Source organism: Peromyscus californicus, unplaced genomic scaffold, assembly GCF_007827085.1.
Source record: "Peromyscus californicus insignis strain IS unplaced genomic scaffold, ASM782708v3 Scaffold_11__1_contigs__length_118956290, whole genome shotgun sequence".
NCBI classification, from domain to species: Eukaryota; Metazoa; Chordata; class Mammalia; order Rodentia; family Cricetidae; genus Peromyscus; species Peromyscus californicus.
The window spans coordinates 89,173,537-89,201,021 of record NW_026294402.1 but is presented as its reverse complement, the minus strand read 5'-3'; the positions used below and the strand labels follow the sequence as shown (position 1 = coordinate 89,201,021).

General features: G+C 39.7%; 1 protein-coding gene across 1 annotated transcript in view; it reads right to left on the bottom strand.

The window, feature by feature from the left end:
* Positions 1–27,485, bottom strand: part of Slc9a9 (solute carrier family 9 member A9) — a 550,545-nt gene that overhangs the window by 201,347 nt on the left and 321,713 nt on the right. Inside the window, exons 10-11 of the mRNA XM_052716929.1 lie at positions 15,558–15,671; positions 14,003–14,114 (exon numbers count right to left, since the gene is read on the bottom strand). Coding sequence (XP_052572889.1) covers positions 14,003–14,114; positions 15,558–15,671 — 226 coding nt within the window. The remainder of the gene's footprint in view (positions 1–14,002; positions 14,115–15,557; positions 15,672–27,485) is intronic.

The window sequence follows — 27,485 nt, the reverse complement described above, 5'->3', positions numbered from 1 at the left end:
CCCTGCTCTAAATCAAATGTTCTAGGCTCACCCACAACTTTGTAGCAGACTACCTGTTGTAGCATCCCCTCTCTTCTTTGACCACATCTCCAGCAGATCACACAGATCATTTCCTCCAACCTTCTTTCCCACTCAACTCATTTCCCACTGTTATCCTAGCCTGCAATTCCAGCAGGTATTCTCTGGGAACCTGCCAGCCAAACCTGCTAGAGAAGAAAGTAGGCCCACCAAGCAGGAAAGCTAGCTTCAGATCTTCACTCTCCTTCCTCTGCTCCAAGTCCAATCCCCCAGTCTTATCCCAGTTCTTTAGCAGACTACCTGTTGTGTCTCTCACTTTCTGTAACCCCCATCTCAGAGGATTATGTAGATCTTAGTGGAATACCCTGATTCCCTCCAGGAGTGTGCCCCCCCCCCAATTCTTCCATTTCTTGGTGTTAGCTCCCAATATGTAGAAACACATTTACCTGGAATCCCCAGTAGTCACACCTATCAGGATCCCAGGAGAATTTTCTATCAGGCAACACATAGCCACTATATCCTCCTAAGAACTAGAGAGGGCAACAGCAACCAAGAAAAAACCAAAACAACAAACAAACAAACAATACAATACAATACAACAACAACAACCTACCTGGTAACCAGATATCATCACCTAGAATTATAATCTTCCCAAACCCAGATGCCTAGTTGCCAGCATAAACACAATTAATAAATAGCCAGAACAGTATGTCTCCACTAGAGTCCAGCAACCCTACCACATCAGGCCTTTACTATTCTAACATGTAGATGAATTTCTAAATTGTCTTATTAAATAAAAAAACATGGAGCTAGAAATTTGGGTTAAAGCCTTACAGAGATCAGGGAAATACGGAAAGCCATAACCTCACCTCACCAAGCCCATAGTGGACTTTTTGTCCAAATCTGTCAAATGTTAATGGACTAGACATTGTTAGTATAATTCTTGACTGTATATAGTGTATATACTTACTGTATATACTTATTTTTATAACTTTTTTATTTTAAATGAAAAAGGGGAAATGTGGTTGATATATTGTGCACCCCAATAAACTTATCTGGGGGTCAGAGAACAGAACAGCCACTATATTAAACATAGAGGTCAGGCAGTGGTAGCACACACCTTTAATCCTAGCATTCTGGAGCCAGAGATCCATCCAGATCTCTGTGAGTTCAATGACACACTGGAAACAGCCAGGCATGGTGACACATACCTTTAATCCCAGCACTTGAGATCCCAGGAAGTGATGGCAGGCAGTAGAAAGATATATAAGGCATGAGGACCAGGAACTAGGGCTTTTAAGCTTTTAGGCTTTTGAAAAGTTCAGCTGAGATCCATTTGGGTGAGGACTCAGAAGCTTTCAGTCTGAAGATTCGTGGAAACAGGATCCGATGAGGAGTTGTTGAGGTGAGTTTAGCTGTGGCTTGTTCTGTTTCTCTATTCTTTCAGCATTCACCCCATACCTGGCTCTGGTTCTATTAATAAGACCTTTTAAGATTCGTGTCACAGCCGGGTGGTGGTGGCACACGCCTTTAATCCCAGCACTCGGGAGGCAGAGGCCGGCGGATCTCTGTGAGTTCGAGGCCAGTCTGGGCTACCAAGTGAGTTCCAGGAAAGGCGCAAAGCTACACAGAGAAACCCTGTCTCGAAAAACCAAAAAAAAAAAAAAAAAAAAAAAAAAAAGATTCGTGTTACACTAACATATCTGAAATATAAGGAAAAGACCTTAAAACAGCCTGTATGAAGATGATAGAGATGCATAAAGAGGAAATGAATAAATCCCTTAAAGAAATCTATGACAGTACCAACAGTCAAAGGAAATGGATAAAACAGTTCAAGATCTGAAAGCAGAAACGGAATCAATAAGAAAACCCAAACTGAGGGACATGTGGAAATGAAACATTTCGGAACTGGAACAGGAACCTCAGAGGAAAGCCTCACCAACAGAACACAAGATGTGGAAGAGAGAACCACAGGGCACTAAAGACACAATAGAAGAAATAAACACCTGGCTACAGGATACCTCTGTCAAAGAAAATATTAAAAAAAATCCTGGCCCAAAACATCCAAGAAATCTGGGATACTATGAGAAGACCAAATCTAAGGCAGTAAGAACACAGGAAGGAGAAGAAGCCCCAGTCAAAGGCACAGAAAGTGTTTTTGACTAAATCATAGAAGAAAATATCCTTAATCTGAAGAAGGAGATATCAAGCAAGGTACAAGATGCATACAACACCTAATAGACTGAACCAGAAAAGAAATTTCCCTCGGCACATAATAATCAAACACTAAATGTACAGAACAAAGAAAGACTATTAAAAGCTACAAGGGAAAAAGACCAGGTAACATATAAAGATAGGCCTATTGGAATTACACCTGACTTCTCAGTGGAGACCTTAAAAGCCTGGTCAGATGTCCTGCGAACTCTAAGAGAGCACAGATGCCAGCCCAGACTACTACAAAAACAACGAAAAGAAAATAAACTCAGTGATACCTTTGGAGGTGCCGTGTTTAATAATGTCATGTCGGGGCTTTAAAAATAATTTTTTATTTTTATTTAACACATATATACATATATATGTATATATTCTCTCTCTCTCTCTCTCTCTCTCTCTCTCTCTCTCTCTCTCTCTCTCTCTCTCTCTCTCTCTCTCTCTCTCCCCCCCCTACAGGTCCTTTGTGTATATATTATGGTTTCCAGCTTTTTCAAGTTTTTATGGGATTCCCAAGTGTGTGAATGAGTGGATTTCTCTCTCTCTCTCTCTCTCTGTGTGTGTGTGTGTGTGTGTGTGTGTGTGTGTGTATCTGTTTTTTGTGCTTTATCTTGGGCTCTTTCCCCCCTGTTTGTCTGCTTTGTCTTATTCCAATGTGTTTGTTTTGTTTTACTTTATCTGTTATCTTATTACTGTCCCTTAGAAGCCTCTTTGTTTTGGAAGGAGAGACAGAAAGGGCGTGGATCAGGATGGGAGAGGAGGTAGTGAAGAAATGGGAGGAATAGGTGGAGGGGAAACCATTATCAGGATTGTGAGAAAAAATATTTTCAATAAAAAATTTACATTCACATTTTAGAAAAACATTATTGGTTTTCTTCACAAAGGACCTCTTATAAAATGGTTGAGTTAGGCAAATAAAGGCCCTATCTAAATTTATTTGTGAATCGTGGGCAACTAGATTCTGTCAGAGGACTACTGATGTCATACCTCACCAGATGGCCCCCGGCACTCCAGGCATCATCAACATCAGTCTCCATTTGAAGCGAGTATCTTTTAAGGTGGCTGCATTTTCCTCCTGGTGTTAGCAGGTCTTACTCTCGTTTACTCAGAGATGGTGTGTTGTTTGTGTCTCTTTGCAAATCCCTTCCTATGGCTCAAGTGATGTTATGTTGACCTTTAGAATTCTTTGTTTTCAGGGCCTTGGGATATGTCATAGTCAGACAAGTGCTTGTTTTGCAAGCATGAGGACCTGACTTTGATTTCAAGAACCCATTAAAAAAAATGACAGACACGGTGGCCTGCTTAAAATCCTAACTCTGGAGATGTGGAGACTGGAGGATCTCTGGGGCTCACCCACCAGTCAGCCTAGCCCACTTGGCTAGTTTCTGCTCTCTTCCACATGCATGTGCACATGTGTACATTCACCCACAACACACACACACACACATGTATGTGAACACACACACATTTGTTTCCCGGAAAATAGGAAACTGTAAACTTTAAGTTCTGAGTGAGCTATAGCTGTCAGAATCCATGCAGGAAATCAAAGATGAGTGTGTGGTACATTCTTCGGAGAAATGTCACCTTGTGTGTGGTACTCACTAGTAGGGAAGTCTCAGCCTGTACCTTGGAGAAGCTAGCCACGTGGTTAACATTTTGTGAACTAGACAAGGAGGGACATGCCACACATGCTGGGGTTGGCTTGCTTTAAGAAAGACATAGCTTTAATTTAACTTACATTCTCATTACCTTGAGGGTAAATCTGAGGTAGTACCATATAGACAAGATTCTAAATTCAAAGTCAACAGGCTGGGTTCAATTCACAATTATTTCTTTAATTTGTTGTGAGATTGTAAGCAGGATGCCCAGCTTCTCCCTGTCTCTACATGGTCCAATAGGGAAATCCTGGGAAGATGCAGAGTGGAAAGAACAGGTATCTCTCTCTTCACCTAGATAACAGTTATACTGGTGGGATGTGTCTGATGTAACTGCTTTTGGTTCTTTAGAATTGGAAGATTTGGGATATCTAGTACAAGCTTTGGACAATAAATTGTGATAAGTCTGATCACTTTTTTTCTCTTGGTATACGTACTGGTTAGTTTTGTCAACCTGACAGAAGTCAGGTTCACCAGGGAAGAGGGAGCCTCAGCTGAGAGAATCCCTCTACTGAATTGAATGGTAGACATGTTTTGGGGGCGTTTTATTGTTTAATGATTGATGTGTGTGTTATGGGGGGTGGGCAGACCACTGTGTGTGGTGCTACTGCAGGGCAGGTGGTCTTGGGATATATAAGAAAGTAGGCTGAGGAAGTCTTGGAGAGCAAATCATTGAGCAGCATTCCTCCATGATCTCTGCATCAGCTCCTGCCTCCAGGCCTTGGGTTCTTGTCTCGGCTTCCCTCAGTGATGAACATGTAGAGACAGGGACATGTAAGCCAACTAAACCCCTTCCTCCCCAAGTTCCTTAAGTTGCTTTTGGTCATTGTTTCTATCACAGCAATGGAAAGCGCACTGGGACAGTATAGTGACAGTTGTCCATCAAAGCACAGGCAGTGACATGTGAGATTCTGCAGCTGCTTCTAAACAGCTGGAAGGAGCCAGCAGGCTGATGTCACGGATTTGTGCTCTGACAGCTGACTGCTGGCCCTTATCACAAGGGGACAAACAGAGGCCAGCAGCTATGGCAACTGCCCCTCTGCTCGCCATTACAAGCTTCTGGCCTTTTGGTTGAAGTGAGTTCCTGGAGATTTAAAGGGTGAGAGTCCTTTCATGTTGCCTCTTTTGTGTTTCTCCTTTTCTCTATTCGGGAGCTATATATTAAAGACCAGGACATTAAAAAAATAACTGCATATTGAAGTGAAATTAGGAGGTCATTGTGCAAGCTCAGAAAGCCACAAGCTTGGAAGGACCTGAGATGCTTATAGCTTGGGTTGACCCTTTCCAAAAGGACAGCCTACTCAAGCTAAAATAAATAAGTATAAACTAAAATTAAATTAAATTTAAAAGCAAATATAAACAACAATAACAAAGGAAAAGCAAACCCAGGGCAGGGGGCACATGTGCTTTCCAAAGTTATCAAAAAAATATCAGATTAAAATGTTTAATTTCCAACTACAACAAAAAGAAGTCTATTCTCACTTTTACCAGCTATTTGCAAGAAAAATCAACAGAAAAAGACTTGATAGAAGATTATGTTAACAGTAATGGAAACAATTACCTTTAAAAGGCTCTGAAGCAAAGGAAGATATGGAAAGAGTCCAGAAAATGGTGTGTATGTTAGTTACTTTGCTGTTGCTGTGATAAAACACCATGATAAAGACAATTTAAGGAAGAAAGTTTATTTTGGCTTATAGTTCAGAAGGGTAAGAGTCTATCATGGCGGGGAAGCATGACAGCAAATAGCAGACATAGAGGTAGGAGTATGAAACAGAGGCCTCACATCTTGAACCAGAGGGATCACATTGGAAGTAGGGTGAGGCTGTATAATCTCAAAGCCCTCTTCCAGTGACAAGCTTCCTGAAGCAGGCTGCACCACCTAAACCTCCCCAAACAGACCACCAGTTGGGAACCAAGTACTGAAATACCAAGCCTCTGGAGGACATTCCTCTTTCAAACCACTGCAGTGTATGTATGAGCAGAATATAAATATTAAGCAGGCAGAGAAGCTTCTGGAGCTGGGAAGCACAGTTACTCAAATATAAATTCACTAGAGCAATTCCAAGGCAGATTTGAGCACGTAGAAGAAGATCACTGAGTGGGTAAGGGATGCTACTGAGACCGAGAAAAAAGGTGAAAAAGATAGGAAAGTACCAAGAGCCTAAGGATAGGATGTCATCAAGCAGACACATTATTAGAAAAGAGAAAGGTCAAGGAGCACACTCAAAGAAATAATGGGGCGAGGGAATCCTCCACTGTGTGTTTGATAAAAGACATGGCTGTAAATATCTGAGAAACCCAATGAACTTCAACTAAGGTGAACCCAAACAGATAAACACCGAAAAGACATTATATTTAGTTTTTGAAACACACACACACAGACACACACACACACACACACACACACACACACACACACACACACACACACACATACACAGAGGAAGGGTTTCTTAAAAGCTGGACTCCATGACTTACCACATGCAGAGTCATTGGTTAGATGGTTAGCAGATTACTCAGCAGAAAGTTCAGAGGCTGAAAGGCTGGTGAGATGCTCAGTGGTTAGGAGCACTTGCTGCTCTTCCAGAGGACCCCATTTCAGTGACCAGCACCCACATCAGGTAACTCATAATTTACTGTAACTCCAGAACTAGGGGATCCAACAGCCTTTTCTGGACTCTGGGTATTTGTGCACACATGACATATGCTTGGACAGGCATACAGGCAACCATAAATTAAAGATGGTATCAGAGGAAGATGTGGGAAATTATAAGAGATGGATGAGAATAAAAACACATAGCAAGATCTTCAAGGCACAATGAAAAGAAGGCAGAAATAGGTAGCTATTAATCCATTAACACAAGAAAGATCTTGAGCCAACAGCCCAACAAACAAACAAACCTTGCGATTTGAAGAACTAGGAAAAAAAGCCTGAAGCTACCAGATAGAAGGAAATAATAAAGTTTGGAGCAGAGATAAATGAAACAGAGGCTAGAGGTACTACAGGGGAAATAAATGCAATCATAAGCTGGTTGGAAAAGGTCAACAAAACTGACAATCCTTAAGCTCGATGTACTAAGAAATGAAAGAAAATCCAAATTGATAAAATAAAAATGAAAATGGGGATATTACCATCCATTGTAGAAATGTAAGAATTGTAAGGAAGTTCTATGGGTAATTGAATGTAATGGATAAATGAGTAGAAACACAACACTCACTAAAGATGAGCAGAAAATCTGAACAGACCCATAACTGTTAGAAGATTCAACCAGTAATAAGTCTCTCCTGAGAAAGAAAATTGCAAGCTCTGGTGGCTTTGTGGGTGAATTCTGCCAAGTGCTAAAGAAAAACGAACACTTACCCTGCAGACTCCTGTAAAGAAAGCGAGGAAGAGCAAACACCCCTTAGCTCACTCTGTAAGGCCAGCACGGTCTCACACCAATGCCAGGCAAAGACATGACACATAAACTAGTGGGCTGACATCCCTTCTGACTATTGAAAGAAGAAACCTTAACTCAAATTCAACACCACATTGCAAGAATTCTTCATCACATCCAAGTGAGATTCATTCTCAGAGTGTCAAGACGGCTCAACACTGTATCAACAGAATGAGGGGGCAAATCACACAATGACTTCAATTCATATAGGAAAAGCATTTGGTCCAGTTTACTGGCTTTCTTTTAAAGTTATTTTATTTAGAGGTGTGTGTGTGTGTGTGTGTGTGTGTGTGTGTGTGTGTGTGTGTGTGTGTGTGTGCAGGTCAGGGGACAGCTTTCAACATTCAGGAATGGGTTCTCTACTTTTGCCACATGGGTCTGAGGAACTGAACTCATGTTGTCAGGCTTAGTGGTAAGCACCTTTACCCACGGAACCATTTTGCTAGCCTCTCACCAGCATTTCATGACTAAAAGATGCTCAGCACACTAGAAATACAAGAAAATCATTTCAACATGATAAAAGCCATATGTGAAAGAATGACATCAAATATCATGTTTGGTAGTAGAAGCTCCCCCTCTGTTCAGAAGAAAGAAAAGGCTGCCCACTCTCACCCCTTCTACTCAACACAGTACTTGGAATTCTATCCAGAACAAATAATGAAGAAAAAGGAATAAAGTTATCCAAGTCAGAAAGGAAGTAAAATAACTCCTTTTCACAGACTTGAGAAGATTTTGTATGTAGAAAATCCTATAGATTCCATGCACATACACAAAAGCTATTGCAGATAACAAATGAATTCAGCCAAAGAGAAAGAGGCAAAATTAATGCACGAATGTCAGATGTATTTTAATAAACCAACAATGAAAACCTGAAAGGGAAATTATAAAAGTAATTCCATTTACGACAGCAGAAAAAGGAAAAAATTACTTAGATATTAACCAATGTGATGAAATTAAAATTATAAAATGGTAAACTAATTTAAAATCAGGAATAAATGAAAACACTTTCCCTGCTCATGAACTGTAAGATTTAACATTAAGATTAGCAATACTACCTAATTTGATGTTTATCAAAACCCCAAATGACTATTTTCTTTGCAAAAATAGAAAACCCATATGAATCTCAATGGACCTCCCCAGCCCTCCATAATCAAAATAATCTTGAAAAACCAACCAAAACAAAATAAGAGGACTCAAGCTTCCATGTTTCTAAAACTCACTCACAAACTTGACGGCTTGAACAACTTCAGTAACGGCTGTGGGGACAGCATGAGACTAGAGTTTAATCCTCAGAGCTGTGTTAAAAAGAAAGTCTGGGCATGATAGTGTGCACTTGCAATTCCAACGCTGGAGATGAAGAGGGAGGCAGCTGTCTCTTCATCATTAGATAGCCAGCCTAATTTAGTGGGTGAGTTCTAGGCCAGTGTGAGATGTGGTTAAAAAAAATGGTTGGGTGTTGCTTAAGGAATAACACCCCAGGTTGTCCTATAGTCCCCCCCCCCCCCGACACACACGCATGCACACACGCACTTTCAATCATCTCAACAGTGTGATGCAGGCAAAAGACAAACATATGGGGCAGAATAAAACAACAACACAACAATAAACTCTCACATAAAACTGCCAAGATCAGTCAAAAAGCAAGTGCAGTTTTGAACAAATGATAGTGGGACAATTGGATATTCAGGTGTAAAGGAATGAAGGTGTACTCCCAAATTAGACATATACAAAATGTACCAACAACTAAGCAAAGCTTAAAACTATAACATTCTTTGGAGAACACAGGGCACAGTCCTTGTGACATCAGGTTTGGCATTGGTTTCTGTGGTAGAACACCAAGGGCATAGAGGACAAAATTAAGTAACAGACTAGACTTCATGAAAAGTTTAAAAAACATTGTGTATCAAAAGACAATATAAGCACAGCATGACAGAAACAAATGGAATGGGAGAGGACATTTGCAAATTATCTATCTTATAAGAGGTCAATATCTAGGAAACAGAATATTTGAAAATTGTTGACCAAAAGACAAGACTTGATTTGAGATGAGTAAAAAGGTGGATGGCCAATGTGTTCCTGAAAAGATGCTCAACACTTCACGTAAGCAAGGAAATGTAAATCAAAACAATGTGCTGCCACCTCATACAGTGAGCATGGCTACCATAAAAGACAAGTGAACACATGTTGGTGATGGTGTAGAGAGATCGGGACCATTGGTGGGACTATGAAACACTACAGCTGCTACGGAAGATGGTATGGCAGTTCCCCAAATAATTAGCAGGTAGAATTGCCATATAATTCAGCAATTCTACTTCTGGATATATATTTATAATTTCCAGCAGGGTTTTTAAAGAGAATTGTGTACCCATGTTCATAGCAGGATTGTTTTGTACTATCTAAAAGAAAAAAAGAAACCCAAGAGTGGTAGATGATTGGATAAGCAATAAATACTATTTATACACATACATAAGGGACTATCATTCAACTTGAAAAGGAAGGAAATTCTGTATTATTCTACAACAGTGACAAACACTGAGGACACTATGCCGAGGCAGTCACAAAAGACAAAATAGCACAATTACATTTAAATGAGGAAACCACAGCAGTCAAAAATCACAGAAGCAGAAAGAAATACGGTAGTTTCTAGGGGGCTGGAGGGGGATGGGGAGCTTTTGTTTAACACATACAGTTTCCATTTTATGAGATGAAAAGAACGTGGCTCTGGGTGGTGAACATCACACAATTTAGGAATGCATCTAATAACTGTGCATTTAAGGTGATAAAGTTTATGTTATGTTTATTCACAAAAAAATTAAAGGGAAAAAATGAAACAAAATAACAACCAAGAAACAAAGGCTGTTCATCTCTGCCTGTCTTGCCCCAGTCATGAGTTTCAAAGGCTCTGGGAAGACAAAATGTGACTTCTGACTTGTGGCATCATTGGGCCCCATCACATAGTTATGTAACATGGAAAAATGTTTGAAAAAGAGGCCAGCTGTTTAATGAGAATGTCAGTATTGTTTGACTATACCAAGCAATACTATGAATATTATTCACTTGTAAGAAAATTATTATTAAAAACGTGTAGAAGTAACTTAATCTCTGTATTGCTCAGATTCATTTTAGTCAGTGCTTGGCAAGTGAGGCAGATGCTGAAAACTCACAACATTCTCTGTACATCAGGGTCACATAGAGGTAAGTGTCTTGAAGCTTAGATTTGCTAGTCTATTGGTTGTAGTAGTGAGCTAACCAGCATCCCCATGAATTAAACCAAGCATTTCAACTCCATCAGGGTTAAGGAGTCTTGTTTACCTTTTAGAATGTGAGAGCATTTAACACACACACACACACACACACACACACACACACACACACACACACACACACTTCCTCTCACATGGTTTAAGTAGATGTACTATGGATAGATAATATTCCCCTAGAAGCTGAAGGCTATTAAATGACAAACCTAGTACCAGCTGTGAGCTACCTCCCTATGATGAGTTGTTGGTCAAGGAGGTCCCAGAAGCCCCCAAACGATACTGAATATTGTTTGGTTTGCATTTCTTTGTTTCCCACCAGAACTAGATGATAGGACCCCATTGTTGAAGGTGCTACAGGATTGGGTTACAGGACACAGAGAAGTCAAGTGGAGTTGATCTGGGAGCCTCCTCTCTGCTGACTATATTTTACCATGTCAGGATGTATTACACTGTGGGAGAAAGCCAGCAACAATCCTACCCAGCTGTGGACCCCGTGAACTACAATAACAAACTGAAAGGCAAGATGTGCTCACCAGTGGCATGACCAGTATGAACTAACCAACCACATTATGATTGGATTTACAGCCCGGTGCACAGGAAGGAACTCATGCCTGATGCTGTAAACTTGGTGGTGAGCCCATGGCTGCAGCAGTCATGGGCTCTAGTGGGGGAACCTATTGCTGTTGTTTTGCTAAATGGACACGGCATCAACTACCCTCTGACTAGTTACATTTATATCCAGCCATTAGTGCTGCTCTCGGTCTTTGTCAGAGAAGCTTCTCCAGACAGTGAGCTGCAGTCATGGTACAGACTCACAACTGCTTAGAAGGCTGAGAAAAATTGACAGTAGAGTCCATGGTCTTAATGGAACCCTAAGTCAATTCCTTCATGCTCAGGGAACGTTGTGGAAGAGAAAGCAGGAAGAATGTAAGAGCCAGAGGATGGGGAAGTGTTGTATGTCTTCTGGACCTGACCTGGTTGTTGTACACATGAACTCATCTTTGCTGTAGTTACCTGCATGAGATCTGCATAAGACTGGGTCCATCACCATTTTACCAGTGTGGGTTCATTAGACCATATGCCAAGCTACCTTCCCCCACCGAGGGACTATGGACCGTTGATGACTGTTGGGGGGTGTGAATTCACAGATAAACTGCCCAGGATCCAGTACATTACCCTCTGCTTAGGCTCATGCAAGCAACTACAATTAAGCCTCTTGTGTCATTAAAAACTAAATAAAAAAGACACAAAAGGGGAAGGAGGACTTGTTAGAAAGAGAAAGAATTTTAGTGGAGAGGAGGGGGGATGACAGAGAGCAATGGGAGGTAAAAAGGACCAAAAATTTATTATATGCGTATGTGAACTTATCAAAGAAAGGGTTCAAAAAAAGAATATCACGAAGACACCATCAAATTATGGACTTCTATCAGTCCTTGTCTGAAAATACCACATGGTTGGCCTCTACTAAGGTTTGTTTGCTTGTTTTTCTGCTGCTCCAATCCTATAGCTAAGCAAACTTATACATTGCCAAATTGCAAAGAAGCCATCAAGCTAGGTGGCCATTTGAGCAGAGAGTTTGCACACATGTCTATAATCTTGATTTATTACTAAAACATCTTTGTCTAATAAAACAGTGCTTGTAATCAAATGCCAAGCTTTCTAAATAAGATATCGATAAGAAAGCTATGGATGTTTTGATGGGAAACACTTCGCACCCCAGTGCTGGCTTTCAAGTTTTAAGTAAATAAGGTTACCTTTACTCTCCCACAAGAGAAGTAGCACACTGTCAAGGTTCAATGCTGCCCTAAGTCATGGATAACTGTCAATTTGACACTTCACCTTTTTTTTTTTTTTTTTTTTTTTTTTTTGGTTTTTCGAGACAGTTTCTCTGTGTAGTTTTGGTGCCTGTCCTGGATCTCACTCTGTAGACCAGGCTGGCCTCGAACTCACAGAGATCCACCTGGCTCTGCCTCCCAAGTGCTGGGATTAAAGGCATGTGCTACCACTGCCCGGTGACACCTCACTTCTTTATGACTCTCTCAGCATAGCATATCTGGAAGTGTTAGTAAGCCCTGTCAGAGGCCCTATGAAGGGTAAGCTTTAACTGTGGATCTCCCTTTGCCTGTATTTGATAAGACAACTAATTCCAAACCCGGGAGCTGCACCAAGTGCTCTGTGGGCCAGGCTAGCACAGAATTAAGGAGGGAACAAACCTTCTACTCCAAGGACCACTTTAAAGGATGTTAATTTTGGGGCTGGAGAGATGGCTCAGTGGTTAAGAACACTGGTTGCTCTTCTAGAGAATGTGGGTGCAATTCTTAGCACCCACATGGCTACTCATCACCATCTATAACTCCAGTTCCAGGGGGTCTGATACCCTCTTCTGGCCTCCATAGGCACTAAGCACACAATTGGGGTGTAGACATTATGCAGACAAGACAAAACACTCACACTCATAAAATAATAAAATAATTTTTAAAATGTGAATTTCAAAACTCTTGGTTGGCACTGAGGTGAAGTCTGGATTGTAAGTACTTCTGTCCTTGGCCTAATTACTTAAGCTGTTAGAGATCCTATGCACAAAACAACTTAATATTAGCGTCCTAGGACTGGTGAATTATAAGCAGCAAACAATGCATATCAACCAATATTGGTTTCCCTCACTTTGTTCATGTTTTCCTAGGTGCCCCAACTGTCTTGGCACTGTTCTGATGGCAGATTTTTTTTCACTTTAATGTCATGGACCTGCCCATGAACTCTTCTAAAGGCACTGTAGGTGTGCACACACATAGAAGATACACAGAGTCTTTGAATTCTGTTTCTAGTCAGGGAAGATCATTAAATAGAAAGCAACTGCAATCCCTCAGAATAGTTCAGTGGTCAGAAAACTCATTTGCTGTATTCTCTTCTGGAAAAGAGCCTCTGTTTACATCTTAGCAATGAGAACATGCATTACAGAGCCTGGATCCACGCTTGGGCACCTGCTGGGGCTTAATTAACATGTTTTTTTCATCTAATAACTGAGCCTACATGGATCTGATTAGCTTTGTGGTAACCAGGAGAAGTTTCTGGAGCCCTGCATGGATGGTCAAAGCATGGGGGAGAAGGGTGGCATCCTTCAATACTGTATCCTGGGACACGCAACTGAGAAGACTGTAATTCCTCAGTACGGATTGCTCTGATAGCTCAGAGGGAAGTCCAGTGCTCAGCTGAGGCTCACTTCTGGTCAGATACTCAAGGCCACCCCAGTAAATTCCCTTTAACTGCCCTTCTCGTTGGGAACGAGCACTTCCTGTTGCTCAGCACTGAGGGATGAGCATGGTGCTGGGTCCAAGGGTAAAGAAAACTCAGGTCCCCCATGACTTTCTGTGCTCTGCAGAGGTGGGAGAGCAGCAGCATGAGAGTACAATGAGTCACATACCTGAAAACATCATCATGTGCTGGAAGTTCCAGGCGATCTTCTGTTTCCTGCCCAGATTCAGGAGGAAGGAGAGGGGGTAAATGTTGCAGGCTCTGGCAACAAAAATTGCTAGCTGTTGGGACACATTGAGGAAAACATTGCTGCAGAGGGGCTGACTGAGCGAGCTCAGCTATCATGTCCATCTGCTTCTCTATGATATGACCCAGAAAACAAGTATAAACATGACAACTCATCTATGTCTAACTCGCTCACCAAATTCATCGTTCAATGTCAATTCCTTCCCAGGATGACATAAAACTCTGTCTGTCTTTGAACATATGCTTGGCTGAAAGTTGGTTCTGCAATGCCATTTCAATCACTAAGTTTTCCCATCACATTTACGTTGCTGGTGACTGACTCTATCCTCAATTTTGCTGGAAGCTGTGAGGTAGCGACGCCCCGGTATGATGGTATTAGCTTCTCCAACAGCACTTTGGAAAGAATAAATTTATTTCTGATGGTGGTTTCCGTCTCACTTCCCATCAGTTCGTGTGTCTGTTTCTAGCAAGCCTGCTTACCCTTTTCATGTAGTGGATTTAATTTTGAGAAAAGCTGACTGTCAACGTATATAATACAACTGCTACTTCAGGAGACTTCCCTAAAGTCAAAGTCTCGTAAGTGAGGATCTACCGAAAAGCTCAGCCATAGCTTCCTCCCTTTGCTACTGTCTCGGTTCCTTCTTTGGTGGTCTGTCTGTTCTAGCTTGTCCTCGGCAGGACAGGATGAAGCTATTTGGAATGAGATAACTTCCTTCTTTCTAAGATCTAGTTTTCAGAGGAAATTTGAGAGTTCAACAGACTCCCAGTGGTGAGAGACCAACACCAAATTCAGGTGCAGAGTGGGAACAGGGAGATGACAAGCTCTCCAGAAGTTAAGATCATCTGCCTGTGACCGACGGAGGCAGCATCCCATTTTCCAAGTGGTATGGACAATAGCTGCAGGTAGTTGCTCAGTGTCCCTGTGGCCAGATACTTGCTTCCATGGGGGTTGCCTCCTACTCCAGCCCTGCAGAAGGAGTACCTTCTGTATTAAAAGTGGGGTCTCGCTTTGGCTATTCTCCTAGGGAGGAAATGATATTGTGTGTGTGTGTGTGTGTGTGTGTGTGTGTGTGTGTGTGTGTGTGTGTGTGTGTATGTATACACGTGCTGGGGTGTGTGTGCACATATGCATGCGTGTAATTTACCGATTAGATTAGGCTGCCTGGCCAGCAGGTCCTAGAGATTCGCATGTCTCTGCCTCTCCAGAACTGGGATTGCAAGCATGTACCACCGTGGCCAGCTTTTTTTTTAGATTCTGGGGTTTGGATTATGGTCCTCATGCTTGTAAGGCAAATACTTCCCTGGCTGAGCTAACTCCACAATCCCAGAAGGTGTTATTTGATGGAAATAAACTTGCATGTGCATAATGCTTTTGATGTTGAGAGTACAACTGTCATGTTGACTTCTATGATGTCTTCAAAGTTCTACTAGGAAAAAGGTTTAACCATTTTTCTATTTTTTTTTTCTTCAAAGGATACAAAGGCTCCAAGTATAAAAAGAGCGTTGAAAATGTGATTCTGGAAGGTGAAGAGAGCCAGGCCCATGTAGCAGAAGATGACATTCTCAGCCAGGAAGTTCATAAATTCAAACAGCTGAAAACAAAACAGAGACCCAGTCTGACTGATTATGACTCAGATTTGTGTGCAGCTTATTTATTGTAACTTTGACGACCGGGCAATCTTCCTTCCTGTGGCAAGCCACCACTTGGGCCTTGAGCTCCCGCCATCAGGTCAGTTGATGTCCTTGGTTCTCTGCCCAGTGATTCATGCCACAGTCATGCCAGTGTCTTATTATTGTCAACTGCCAGGCTTCTGGAGATACCTCAGGTGGTGGTAACAGAACAATTCCTACTACGATGACAATTCCTACTATGATGTCAAGGAAGCAGAAGTCAAGTGGCTCGCTCAAGCTGTGCCATAGTAAAGAGGATAAGACTATTTAGCCTGTCTGTACCTCAAACAGTAGATGTGCTTGAGCACTAAGGCCCCAGTTAAATGAACGAAAGAGAAGAAAGCAGCTTAAAACTAAATTGGCCTCTCCAGGCAGGCAGGAGAGACAAACCTAGAAAACTTGGAATGAGGAAGAACATCAATTATATTTTAACATCAGAGTGATTAGTTTATTTCAAACCCTAGACAATGAGACTCATTAAATTGACGGATGTAGATATATCCATTAAATGTCTACAATTTCTAGCTAGTAAAGGGGATGATTAATCCCAAGGATCAGCTTCTGCAGCAAGAACACAATAGATCCATCAAGTTCAGTTGGAAGAATGGAGTAATAACATGCTATGCTGAGGGGTGCTCCCTAGAGTTATTCTTAGACCATTAACTAAACAATTTAAGTTGAACATAAAAAGCGTTTTTCTAACTTCCATATTAAAAGTAAAAGGGAAATGTGTCCAGGGGCTATACCAAAGTCGGATCTGGCAGAGACTTTATTTTATGATCCAGGCTTTCCATTTGGAAGTTTCTGAAACTTCATTCCCGGACCTACATAAATCATGTTAGGTAAATGTCTCTGGAGGCATTGCTCCCGACTTTGTGAGTACTCATTATTTTTTCATGTAATGTATTTACAGCCCCACAAATAATGCCCAATACCTGTTCTCTGACAGTTGACAGAAAGAGAAGCAGGATCTTGTCAGAAACATTATTTAAAACCAGTAATAGAAAGAAAGGATTAAAAAAGACACAGCTCCTTCGGAACAAGATGGTCTTTCCACAGTGGCAGCGTCATCAATTTCTGTGAGCACTCTGCTCTCATTCTAGGGCAGCTAATGTAAACAAATGCTGTCACTCAAATAGCTGCGGAAAACGTAGAACACAGAAGATGGAGAACCCTTTGCTACCTCATTATGCCTTTATTTTTCCCCACAGCAAGATCTGATCATCATTTTAGTCGGTGTGAGCTGCCCTAACAAAGGATCTAGTCTGCCTGGATTAAACAATAGGCTTTTATTTCCCACAATTCTGGAGGTTGAGATGTACAAGATGGAAGTGACAGCTGATCTGATGCTGGTGAAGGTCCCCTTTTTCACTTATTCCTGTTTGTGGCAAGCGCTCACAGAAAAGTCTACTTTTCTTCTGTCTGTTCTTATAGGAAGACTGATTAAAATCATGAGGGATCCACCATGAGGACCTTACTACTTCCCAAGCCTTTACCTCCAAGTAGCATCCTATTGGTCCTATATCTGAATTTGGGGGTGGGTAGAAATATGCCCAGTCCTTAGCAGCACTCTAGTTTTTAACACTGATAAGCAAATGTCAAGACAAAGTTAAAAATGTCTCTCATGTACCTACTCCAAGTGTATTTCACCCTTCAGAGGACATTTTGTGACCAGGAATATATTCAGCCTCTTCTGTGTGGTTACACTAGTTTCCTTCTAGAGTGTACCACATTCTCCGTAGCCTCTATGGCCTCTAAAGCCTCTCTAGCTTGGATATGGGGCATAGAATTCTGGACTAGATAACTCAGATCCATGCATTTCTCTACACCTCCTGTGGTATTGTATTCCCCCAAATATTGTGCATGCTGATAAACTTATCTGGGGTCAGAGACAGAGCAGCCACAATATTGAACATAAAGGATAGGCAGTGGTAGCACATGCCTTTAATCCTAGCATTCCAGAGGCAGAAATCCATGTGTTCAAGGATACAGACAGGCATTGTGACTCATCACACCTTTAATCCCAGAAAGCAAGCCTTTAATCCCAGGAAGTGGTGGTAGAAAGTAGAAAGGTATATAAGGCGTGAGGACCAGAAACTAGAAGCATTTGGCTGGTTAATCATTTGGCTGGTTAAGCATTCAGGCTTTTGAGCAGCAATTCAGCTGAGACCCATTCTGGATGAGGACTCAGAGGCCTCCAGTCTGAGGAGATAAGACCACCTGAGAAGTTGGCCAGGTGAGGTTAGCTGTGGCTTGTTCTGCATCTGATCTACCAGCATTCACCCCAATACCTGGCTCAGGTTTAATTTTATTAATAAGAACTTTTAAGACTCCTGCTACAACCTCCCATTTGGTTCAAAATGGGTATGGAATATTTGGAGCCAAAGCAATTCAACAAGGCTTTTGAAGGGAGTGCAGGATGATGACACCCACCTTTCCACAGGATGAGAAGTCAGAAGGATGCTCACAGAAGCCACCCACAGCCATCTGTGATCACAGGGGAAATGGCTCAGAGAGAACCTGAACTTTGGTCATTCTATTTAAGCTCTTTTATCCAACTTCTCCCAAAGCAAAATCAAGATCCTTTCTGCTCTAAAAGGTATGGGGTCAATTTTCTGACCCTTTTTAAGATAATAAGAAAGTTTATTATTCTTGCCTACTGCCACTCATCTTAAAGAGAGAAAAGGGTCCTATGGGACACATCAGTTCTTTCTGTTAGTTGAGGTATGACAGGAGCTTTTACTGTTCATTTTATTTTGGGTCTATGGTTTTAAGTGTTTGCTTGACAGATTTCCTTCATTTTGACAATGCTGAATTTTAGTTTGATTTATCCACTCAGCCTACTGAAACCTACTGCTACACATTATAGCATCTGTGTACATATACACAACACAAAATTTCCACTTGGCATTTAAGTTCATTCTGGGATCTGTTTCTTTGTTCCCATTGCTGCCTGTTCTGTCTGACTCCCATGGTCTTTTTAAGTAACGTTGATCCATAATGCATCACAATATTCCATAGAGCTGGCCCAATCCCATGCTCTAAGTTATTCAGAATGTTCTTGATTTCATATATGTTAAAATAATTGTATTGATTCTTAATTACTCACAAAATTATATATGACATATACAACATATGTCAACAATTAAAAGTTCACAAAAGGATTGCCAGCACTCAAAGTCATTCTCACCCCCCTTCCATGTCACACTCACTTCCTTATAATTAGAACTTACACCACCACCAATTATCTTTTTCTGTTTTTCAGTTTCATACAAACAAAATTAGACAATATTCCAACTTTATCATCTACTACTCAATAGAATATTTGTGAGATTCTTCATTTGTTATATAGCAGTTAATTTTTTATTATATTAATAATTCATAATCTGCTTATTCATAATAGTACAGATAAACATTTGTGCTGTTTCAGTTTGGAGCAATGATGAGTTTTGTTATTATGTGTTTTCCTTTCTGGAGAATTATTGGGCTGGAGTGCAGTCTTCTGGAATGGTATACCCACTCACACTCCCATTAGTGGTTCCAATTGCTTCACATTCCTGACAATACTTAGGTTTTGCTTTTTTTTTTATATTTTTCAAATTCACAGTTTTGCCTCTTGACATTTGAATTTAGGAATCATCTTGTCAATTTGGACAAAATAGCTACTGATATTTTAGTTGGAATTGAATTGAATTTTTAGATAAATGTGGACAAACTCCTTTTAGCTTCGGAACATGGAATCAATCTATGAACACTATCTTTATCGTTATTTTCACTTTAATTTCTCTTCAGAACTCAGGCATGAATATTTTGGACATCTTTGCTTAAATTTACTACTATTTGGTGATTTATTGCTATTGTAAACAGCAATAACATATCTAAGGTCACTTTCTAATTGTTTATTGCTAGATTTATATATATGTGTGTGTGTGTGTGTGTATGCATATATATTTGATTTTTAAATGGACCTTTATTTAGGGCCTTATTACACTTATGTAATAATTTTCATATTTATTGGTAGGTTACTTTAGACTTCAAACTCAATGTTGCTTTAAAATAAGAGTAAGTTTGATTGTTTTCCTTTATAGCCAATGTGTATTTGGCATCCTTTGTATCTGCTGATCTCATTTCATTAAACTTGTCAAAACCTCTAATACAGTATGGATTATATATCATACTAAGGCTATCTTTGTTTTATTTTTAATCCCCAAAGAAAAATGTGTAACATTTCTCTATCAAGTTCAGAATAACTTACACATTATAATTATATTCCCTTCAATTCTTACATATTAGAAAGAGACTTAAAAAATAATGTATTTATTTTCATAATTTTTTTACTTAATCATATTAGTTTGCCTTTTATTGCTGTGATAAAACACTGACCGGGCCGGGCGGGGGTGGCACACACCTTTAATCCTAGCACTCGGGAGGCAGAGGCAGAGGCAGGCGGATCTCTGTGAGTTCGAGGCCAGCCTGGGCTACTGAGTGAGTTCCAGGAAAGGCGCGAAGCTACACAGAGAAACCCTGCCTCGAAAAATCAAAAAAAAAAAAAAAAAAAAAAAAACACCAAAAAACTGACCAATACCAACTTGAGGAGAAATATTTTAATTTGATTACACTTCCCTGTCACAGTCCATTATTGAGGAAAATGTGGGCAGGAACACAAGGCAGGAATCTGGAGGCAGGAATTGTCTCAGAGTCCATAGAGTCTGACGTTAGTCCATGTTTACTGGCATGCTTTTTTTTTTATACCACCTCGGACCACCTGCCAATGGGTGGCACTGCCCACAGTGGGCTGAGCCCTCCCACATCAATAATTAATCAAGAAAATGCTCCACAGACATGTCTACAAGCCAACTTAATTAAAGCAATGCCTTAGCAGAGTTTCCTCTTCCTGGGTGACTATTTGGAGTCAAGATGACAAATAACAGGCCCATTTACTAAGATCACATGGTACAAAGGACTCTGGCATATCACCAGGAAAGCTCAGCTGGTTACAGTTTTTTTTTAATATGCTACTGAATTTTATTTGATACTATTGTGTTGGCTTTTGAGTGTGTATCTTGTGTAGTTAAAGCTGTATAAGACATACAAGTGTATATCTTGTGTAGTCAAGCTCATAAACAAGGTTCACATACTCTTCTGTTGGGAGCTGGGCAGCCTAGTCTCAGATCAGCATATGACTACCTATCTAATGGGTTTTCTTGGGGCAAGGCAGCTGTGGAAATGGACTCTCACTTGGAAAGGACCAATAGTCCATGGGACAGCGTAGCAATTTGCAAAATTTGTACAGCTTGCAGGCTCTTTTCTCTCTCATTATATTGTTGATTCTTTGGGTGGTTTTTAATTCTACTTTGTCAGTCACACATGCAACTGCTGCAATTTTCCCTGGAAATACTATTCCTTTTCAATTATTTTCCCCTAAGATTCAGCAGAGGGATAATGCTTCTAAAATCTCTTTTCTGGAATTACTAACTACAACTCCCAATCTTGGGAACTTTTCTGACTCAATAGAGACAGTTAGGCACATATGAGAAAACAACACTTGAAACATTAACCATTTCTCACAGTTCTGGAAAGGAGAGCAGGGCAGGGCACACACACACAGACTAGGAAGAAGGCCTCAGGAATACATGAAGTGCCAATTGTTGAGAGTAAGTTCCCTGGACACTATGCATAGAATCATTGGTAGGATCTGGTATGCTCCAAGAGGAAAAAATACAATGCAAAATGTGGGATGGATAGATAGATCCATCTTTACCATACATAGAAGCTTATATTGGTGTAAGAAGTACGGTACATTGAGATGGGAAAAGAGTGCTTTATCAAGGTCTGCCTTTACAGAGAGATTGAGACAAGGGACCCTCTTGTAGAAAAAAGAACTGTATAAAAATATATCTTGCAGATGTGAAAGAATTGTCTAGGCTTGAATATTGTTGTCCTTAAAGCATTGTGTCCATGTCCATTACTTTTTAACTTTGTAACCTTAGTAGCTGCCAGCTGACATAAGTGCTGTGAGAGCAGGATGTGTCTGGTTTGATATTTAGTTAAGCCTGCAAAAATGCTGAAGTCTATGTCTAGAATAAGGTTATGCAGGGGATGGGAAAGTGTATTTGGGGAAGCACAAAGGGGAACAATGGGGGCTTTCATAGTGATCATAGTGTATTCCTTAAGTTGTGATGTATTTGTTAAAGTCAGAAATAGAAGCCAATAATAAAGCTGTTCATGTAACCCTGAAAAACTCTATTTAAGTATTAATAAAGACAGCCTGAGCTATTCAGTGCCACTTGAGTGCAATCTACTTGGTGGTTAGAAGTTTTCCTTGCGCCCATGCCCCTTCCCCATCTCAGGACCTGAACCTGAGCGGAGGCTGGACCTTGGTACTCTTCTTAAGTGCTTAGAAGAATTCTGGGTCTACAATTATATCTACAGGAAGATTTTAAAGTAGACGTAATTATTTTAGTAGATGCAGTAGATTAGTCAGGATCTCTATTTATATTAATGATCTGTATTTTAATATTTATTGGTATACAATTGTTCATAATATTGTTAATATTAGTGTACTTATCATTATGCATTCCCTCCAATATAGGTTATTTTCATCTTCATTATTGATAAATCCTTTTTATTCCTGACAAATTTGATGAGGGTTCTCAAGATGTACCTTCAGTTTTGTTGATTACTCTGTGTTGTACCCATCTCCCAAAACATTAATTTCTCTCATCTTTATTATTATTTACCTATAACATTCTTTATTTTAATTTGTTTATATTTAGTAGCTTAGCCTTTCAAGTCCTGGCAGTCCTGGAAGCTTGTCAGCCTTTCCAGATAGGTATTATTTGTATGTTACCCAGCTTTCTGAGGGCGAGCCCTCCTGATTAGTCAGCCACAGCTCTTCTTAGCCACAGCTATTTTTTGCAAATATAAAACCATTTTTCTTGGTAGCTCCTGTCATTTTTTATTACATTTTATTTTGAATTACAATAAAATGTATGCCAAGTTAGGGAGAAATTACTGTTTTATGATATAATTAGAGGAAAGATTGATTGTCAGGTGTGGATTCCTATAAGAAAGTGTGCTGTAGAATGTGTTATATGTGTTGTAAGGTGTGTTATATTTGTTTATGTTGTGGAGCATTTGTTTAATGGTGCAAAGAAGTGTTGCATTTTTTTATGTTGCATTTGTTTAACTCTGTGAAGCTGTGTTGCTGTGCCTGTCTAAAACACCTGATGGTCTAATAAAGAGCTGGATGGCCAATAGTGAGGCAGGAGAAAGGATAGGCAGGGCTGGCAGACAGAGAGAATATACAGAAGGTGAAATCTGAGAGGAAAAGAAGAGAGAAGAAAAGGATGAAGTAGCCAGAGAAGGAGGAGGACTCCAGGGTCCAGCCACCCAGCTACACAGCAGTCACAGAGTAAGAAACAAAGGCATACAGGAATAGAGAAAGATAAAAGCCCAGAGGCAAAAGATAAATGGGATAATTTGAAGTTAAAGAAAAGCTGGCTAGAAACAAGCCAAGCTAAGGCCGGGCATTCATAATTAAGAATAAGTCTCCATGTGTGATTTATTTGGGAGCTGGGGGGTGGGCCCTCCAAAAGAGCCAAAACAAACAACAGCAGAAGTGTGTCTACAAAGATGGAGAGACTAATTTCAACTTCAGTGATGTAGAAATGTTGGGATTCTGAAGTTCCAGATTCTAAGTACAATTTATCTTGGGCTGTCTTCAACCCCATGACTAACGATTCCTTACTCACCCTTGTGTTGGACCTAATATTCTGTGACTAACAGATAAACACCTTTTGAAATGAATTAACTTAACATAACCCTAGTTTTCACCACCCAAAAGGCTGAGTCATCATGTAGCGTCTGAGGCCGATATTTTGCTATAGGAGAGATTTCTTTGCTTTGCTGAAACCGCCTACTCAATGCATTTAAATAGTGCCTTGTTTTATGATTTTCTTTGGTGTTCTAAAAACTTCAAGAAGCTGCTCCCATATTGAAACAGCAAATTTGGAATAACCTAAGTTTGTGTTCCTGGTCACTCATGATTGACTCTAGAATGAGCTATCTCTTATCCCTTTTGAGGTGAGAGTTGTATTTTTATGTTGACATGGGATAGATTACAGTACAGACTGGGTGATATGGAGGGAAAAGTAACAAAATGTAAGAAATAAAATACTTGCTTCCTTTAGCCTTGCCTCAGCGGTTCACTTCTGTGTCTGCAGGCATTTTTATCCATCAGTTCCTAGTGTTCATTCTTCTTAATTTCTTTGAAGTTGTTTTTCAATGCAGGGGAAGACAGTGATAACAAATAATTCTTAACTTGCTTGTTATACTCAAACACACTTTGGATGAACCAGCAATGTGTATGAAAAAGGCGAAGCCAACGGTGAGTTATGTGATAAGTCATCCATGATTTTTTTGTATGCAATTTTCAATCAGGAAATATTATAAGCATTATTTATATTAGCAATGATTTAGAAAAAAAACATAAGAAACACACAAAAAGAGGTGAAAGTAGGAGAGTGACTTCTTGGGGAGAAGAATGGTTTCAGTAGAAGAGGGAGAGAGCCTGAGAGAGGGTAATGGGATGAAAATTATTAAAATTCTCTATATATACATATAGAACTATCAAATAAATGAATAAATAAAATGGTTAACTAATAACACATTCAGATAATGGTATGTGTGTCAGGGAATTTTGCTAAGCAATGAAAGAAAAATTGGAGCAATACAAGATATGCTTGTGTGTGTGTGAATCCATCTGCATGCAGTCATATGCATGCTTGCACATATCTTATGAGGAGAGTTGCCTTACCTTTTCTTTCCTGTGAAATTATTGCTTTCATAGTTTGAAAAATTAAATGGGATTAGAACTAACATATTAAGGTAAAATAGAAATCTTTCCAAGTATTTGCTTCCTTTAGTTTTGCATCAGCAGCTAGCCCATGTCTCTGTATTTCCAGGAAGTCACCAGGCACCCTTGTCCTGTCCTAGTATACTTCCTACTTTCTTTAAAAGTTGCTTTCCGGCATAGAGAAAGCCAATGACAACACAACAGCATTCATCCTTCTGTAGAGCATCTGTTTCAGTGGTCTCCATTTGTCCAAGCACAGACATAGAGTCCACACGTGTAACATGATTCTAAACACATTTTGTATAAATAACCTTAATGATATTTGTATTTGTATAGATAACTCAATAGTACTTCACAAGTCGCTTGTCATACAACTGAATTTGAAGGTGCTAAACAATCCTTAATGATGGTATACTATCCCTCTGTATCTTTCCTCCTACTGAATTTGACTTGACAGTACTTGCTCCCAGATACCTGGTTATTTTCAGATCTCTTCACTTATAAACAATGCTGCCTGGAGCATTTTTGCACAGGCTTCTCTCCCTAGTGAGTGATTACTCCTCAGGTAGATTTCCTGACACAGGCCTCTCTGACAGTGGAGATGCATTAATTTTCCGTTTTGAGCATCCCACCAGCCTGCCCTTCAGAAGAATGAGCCAATTTGCATCTCTGCTCATGCTGCAGAGGGTACCCTTTCCTCCACACTCCTGCCAACATTCATTTTTATCAATTTTTAAAAAACCTTTGACAATCTGATAGATTCACTTATTTTAAATTGTGATGGTTGTTAGCATTTTAAAAAGGGTCCTTTAATAGCAAGGCGGCTGTGCTGATTAGCACTCCTCTGTCTAGGTCTAGCATGTAACATCATGGGCTGAATGAGCAGGCATTGTAATTATTTCCTTCTTGAGGCACTTAATGAAAATCTGTGGGTGAATTCAATTTTGTTCCACATGCAAAACCTCCTAAAGATGTTTCAAAAGGGACTCTAGAGCAAGCCCCTCATCAGACAAATCCAATTTGACTATTAGAACTTCACTGTCTGAATCAGGCCTCAGGTAGTCAATCACTGAGGAAATGGAATTACTGGCCAATTTAAGCAAAAATGAATGAACAAATAAAAATTTAAAGAAAGCTTCATCCCAAAGCCAGTAATACTAACAACAGCAAGAGGTCTCTAACTGGTCAATTCATAGTTCAGTGTCCAAACCTCTAATCTATCTCCTTCCCTCTCAGGGTCAGGGGAAAAAACTTGAATCAACTTTTTATTTATCAGTGTAATAAATAATATTTACTTGGTTTGCATGTATTCACAGTATGCAAATTTTTGGAGGTGACCCAGGTTAAAAGAAATCTATGCTTAGCAGAGCTGTTTTTCAGGGGAGAAAAGCAAGCTAATAGAGATAACAAGAACAGGAAAGAATTAAACTGCTGAGAGGGCAGACAAGCTGCTTAAATATTCTGGAAGCTCATGGTAGCCATTTGTGTGTCCATCAGGCAATAACTTTGCTCAGCAAATCATGTTCTGCAAATACTCACTAGATCCTATGCAGATCAGCATGAGGTACTTACTGAGACCCTAAGAAGTCACCACACTACTCAGATCGGCATGAGGTACTCACTAAGACTCACTTAAGAAGTATAACCTGTTTTATGAAAGACATTACTCACTAATTCTCACAGACATTTTCCCATTTCTTCCAGAGGGTGAAATTTGATCACACTATCATGATTCATGTGGAGAAATTTTACATAGCTCAGTATAACCTAGTTAATGAAGATTATTTTAAATTCACAAATATTTAAATATTAATTTAAATTTATAAATATTAAATATTAATTTAAGTTCACATATTTTACACAACCCAGGCCTACCTGCCTAGAGCAGGACCATTCACAATGGGCTGGGGTTGGAAGGGAAGATACAGGAGACTCTGATCAGATAGTTTTCACTTGCATTTTTTAGTATAAAGAAGTAAATTTAGCCAAAATTTACTTTTTAATCAATTAACTTATTTTTGTCAATTAATTGAGGCTAATTAAGGAAGGGTGACTTAAGCCAGAAGATAAACTTATTTTTCCCCAAATGTGCATTACATCCATCTATCCATAAAGCCCAACCCTTTACAGACTCAAAACATCAAACAAGAGAAAAAATATTTCTTGCTAAAGTCTAGTTTCCCTCTGAATGAGCCCTTTCTGACTCACCATCTCCCCCTCAGAGAAATTCCAGACCTCCACTGTGCTTTGGAGGGGGACTTTTTAAGCTTTCCCACTTGTGATCCCTTCCCACCCAAGAAATTTTACATGACTTTGAACATATAGGTATATAAAACACAAAGGTATACACATCAAACAATGATAATAAACCATAAGGGAATAGATTTTAAAACAATTTTGGTGTGTATTTTATTTGAACATTTATAAAGATTAAAGCAATTTTGCATAGTAATGAGATGAATGTACTTGCTTATTTTTATATAAAGGATCAAGTCTTGGCTGAACATTTGATCCTACAGGATTAGAGCACCTTCAACATTTTCAGAATTGATCAATAATTTGATTTTTTTAATTATCAGTGCTAAGAATGTAGTTTTGCATATGTACAGTACAAAAATGCAGATATATTTAGAGTCATTTCAGAAATTGCTGGAAATCTTCTCCTAATTCCAAGTCAAAATTCATCGAATGACTTTTTAAGAAACTTGAGTCAGCAACTCAAATAGCAATTTTAAAAATCAATACTATAACACAATACAATCCAAAGATACAGTAATTTGACATACATAGAGACTAGTGGTAGGAAAACACTGCATCCTTATTATCTGTAATTAAATCATTATATTTTACAGGAACAGCTCATAACATACAATAGTCT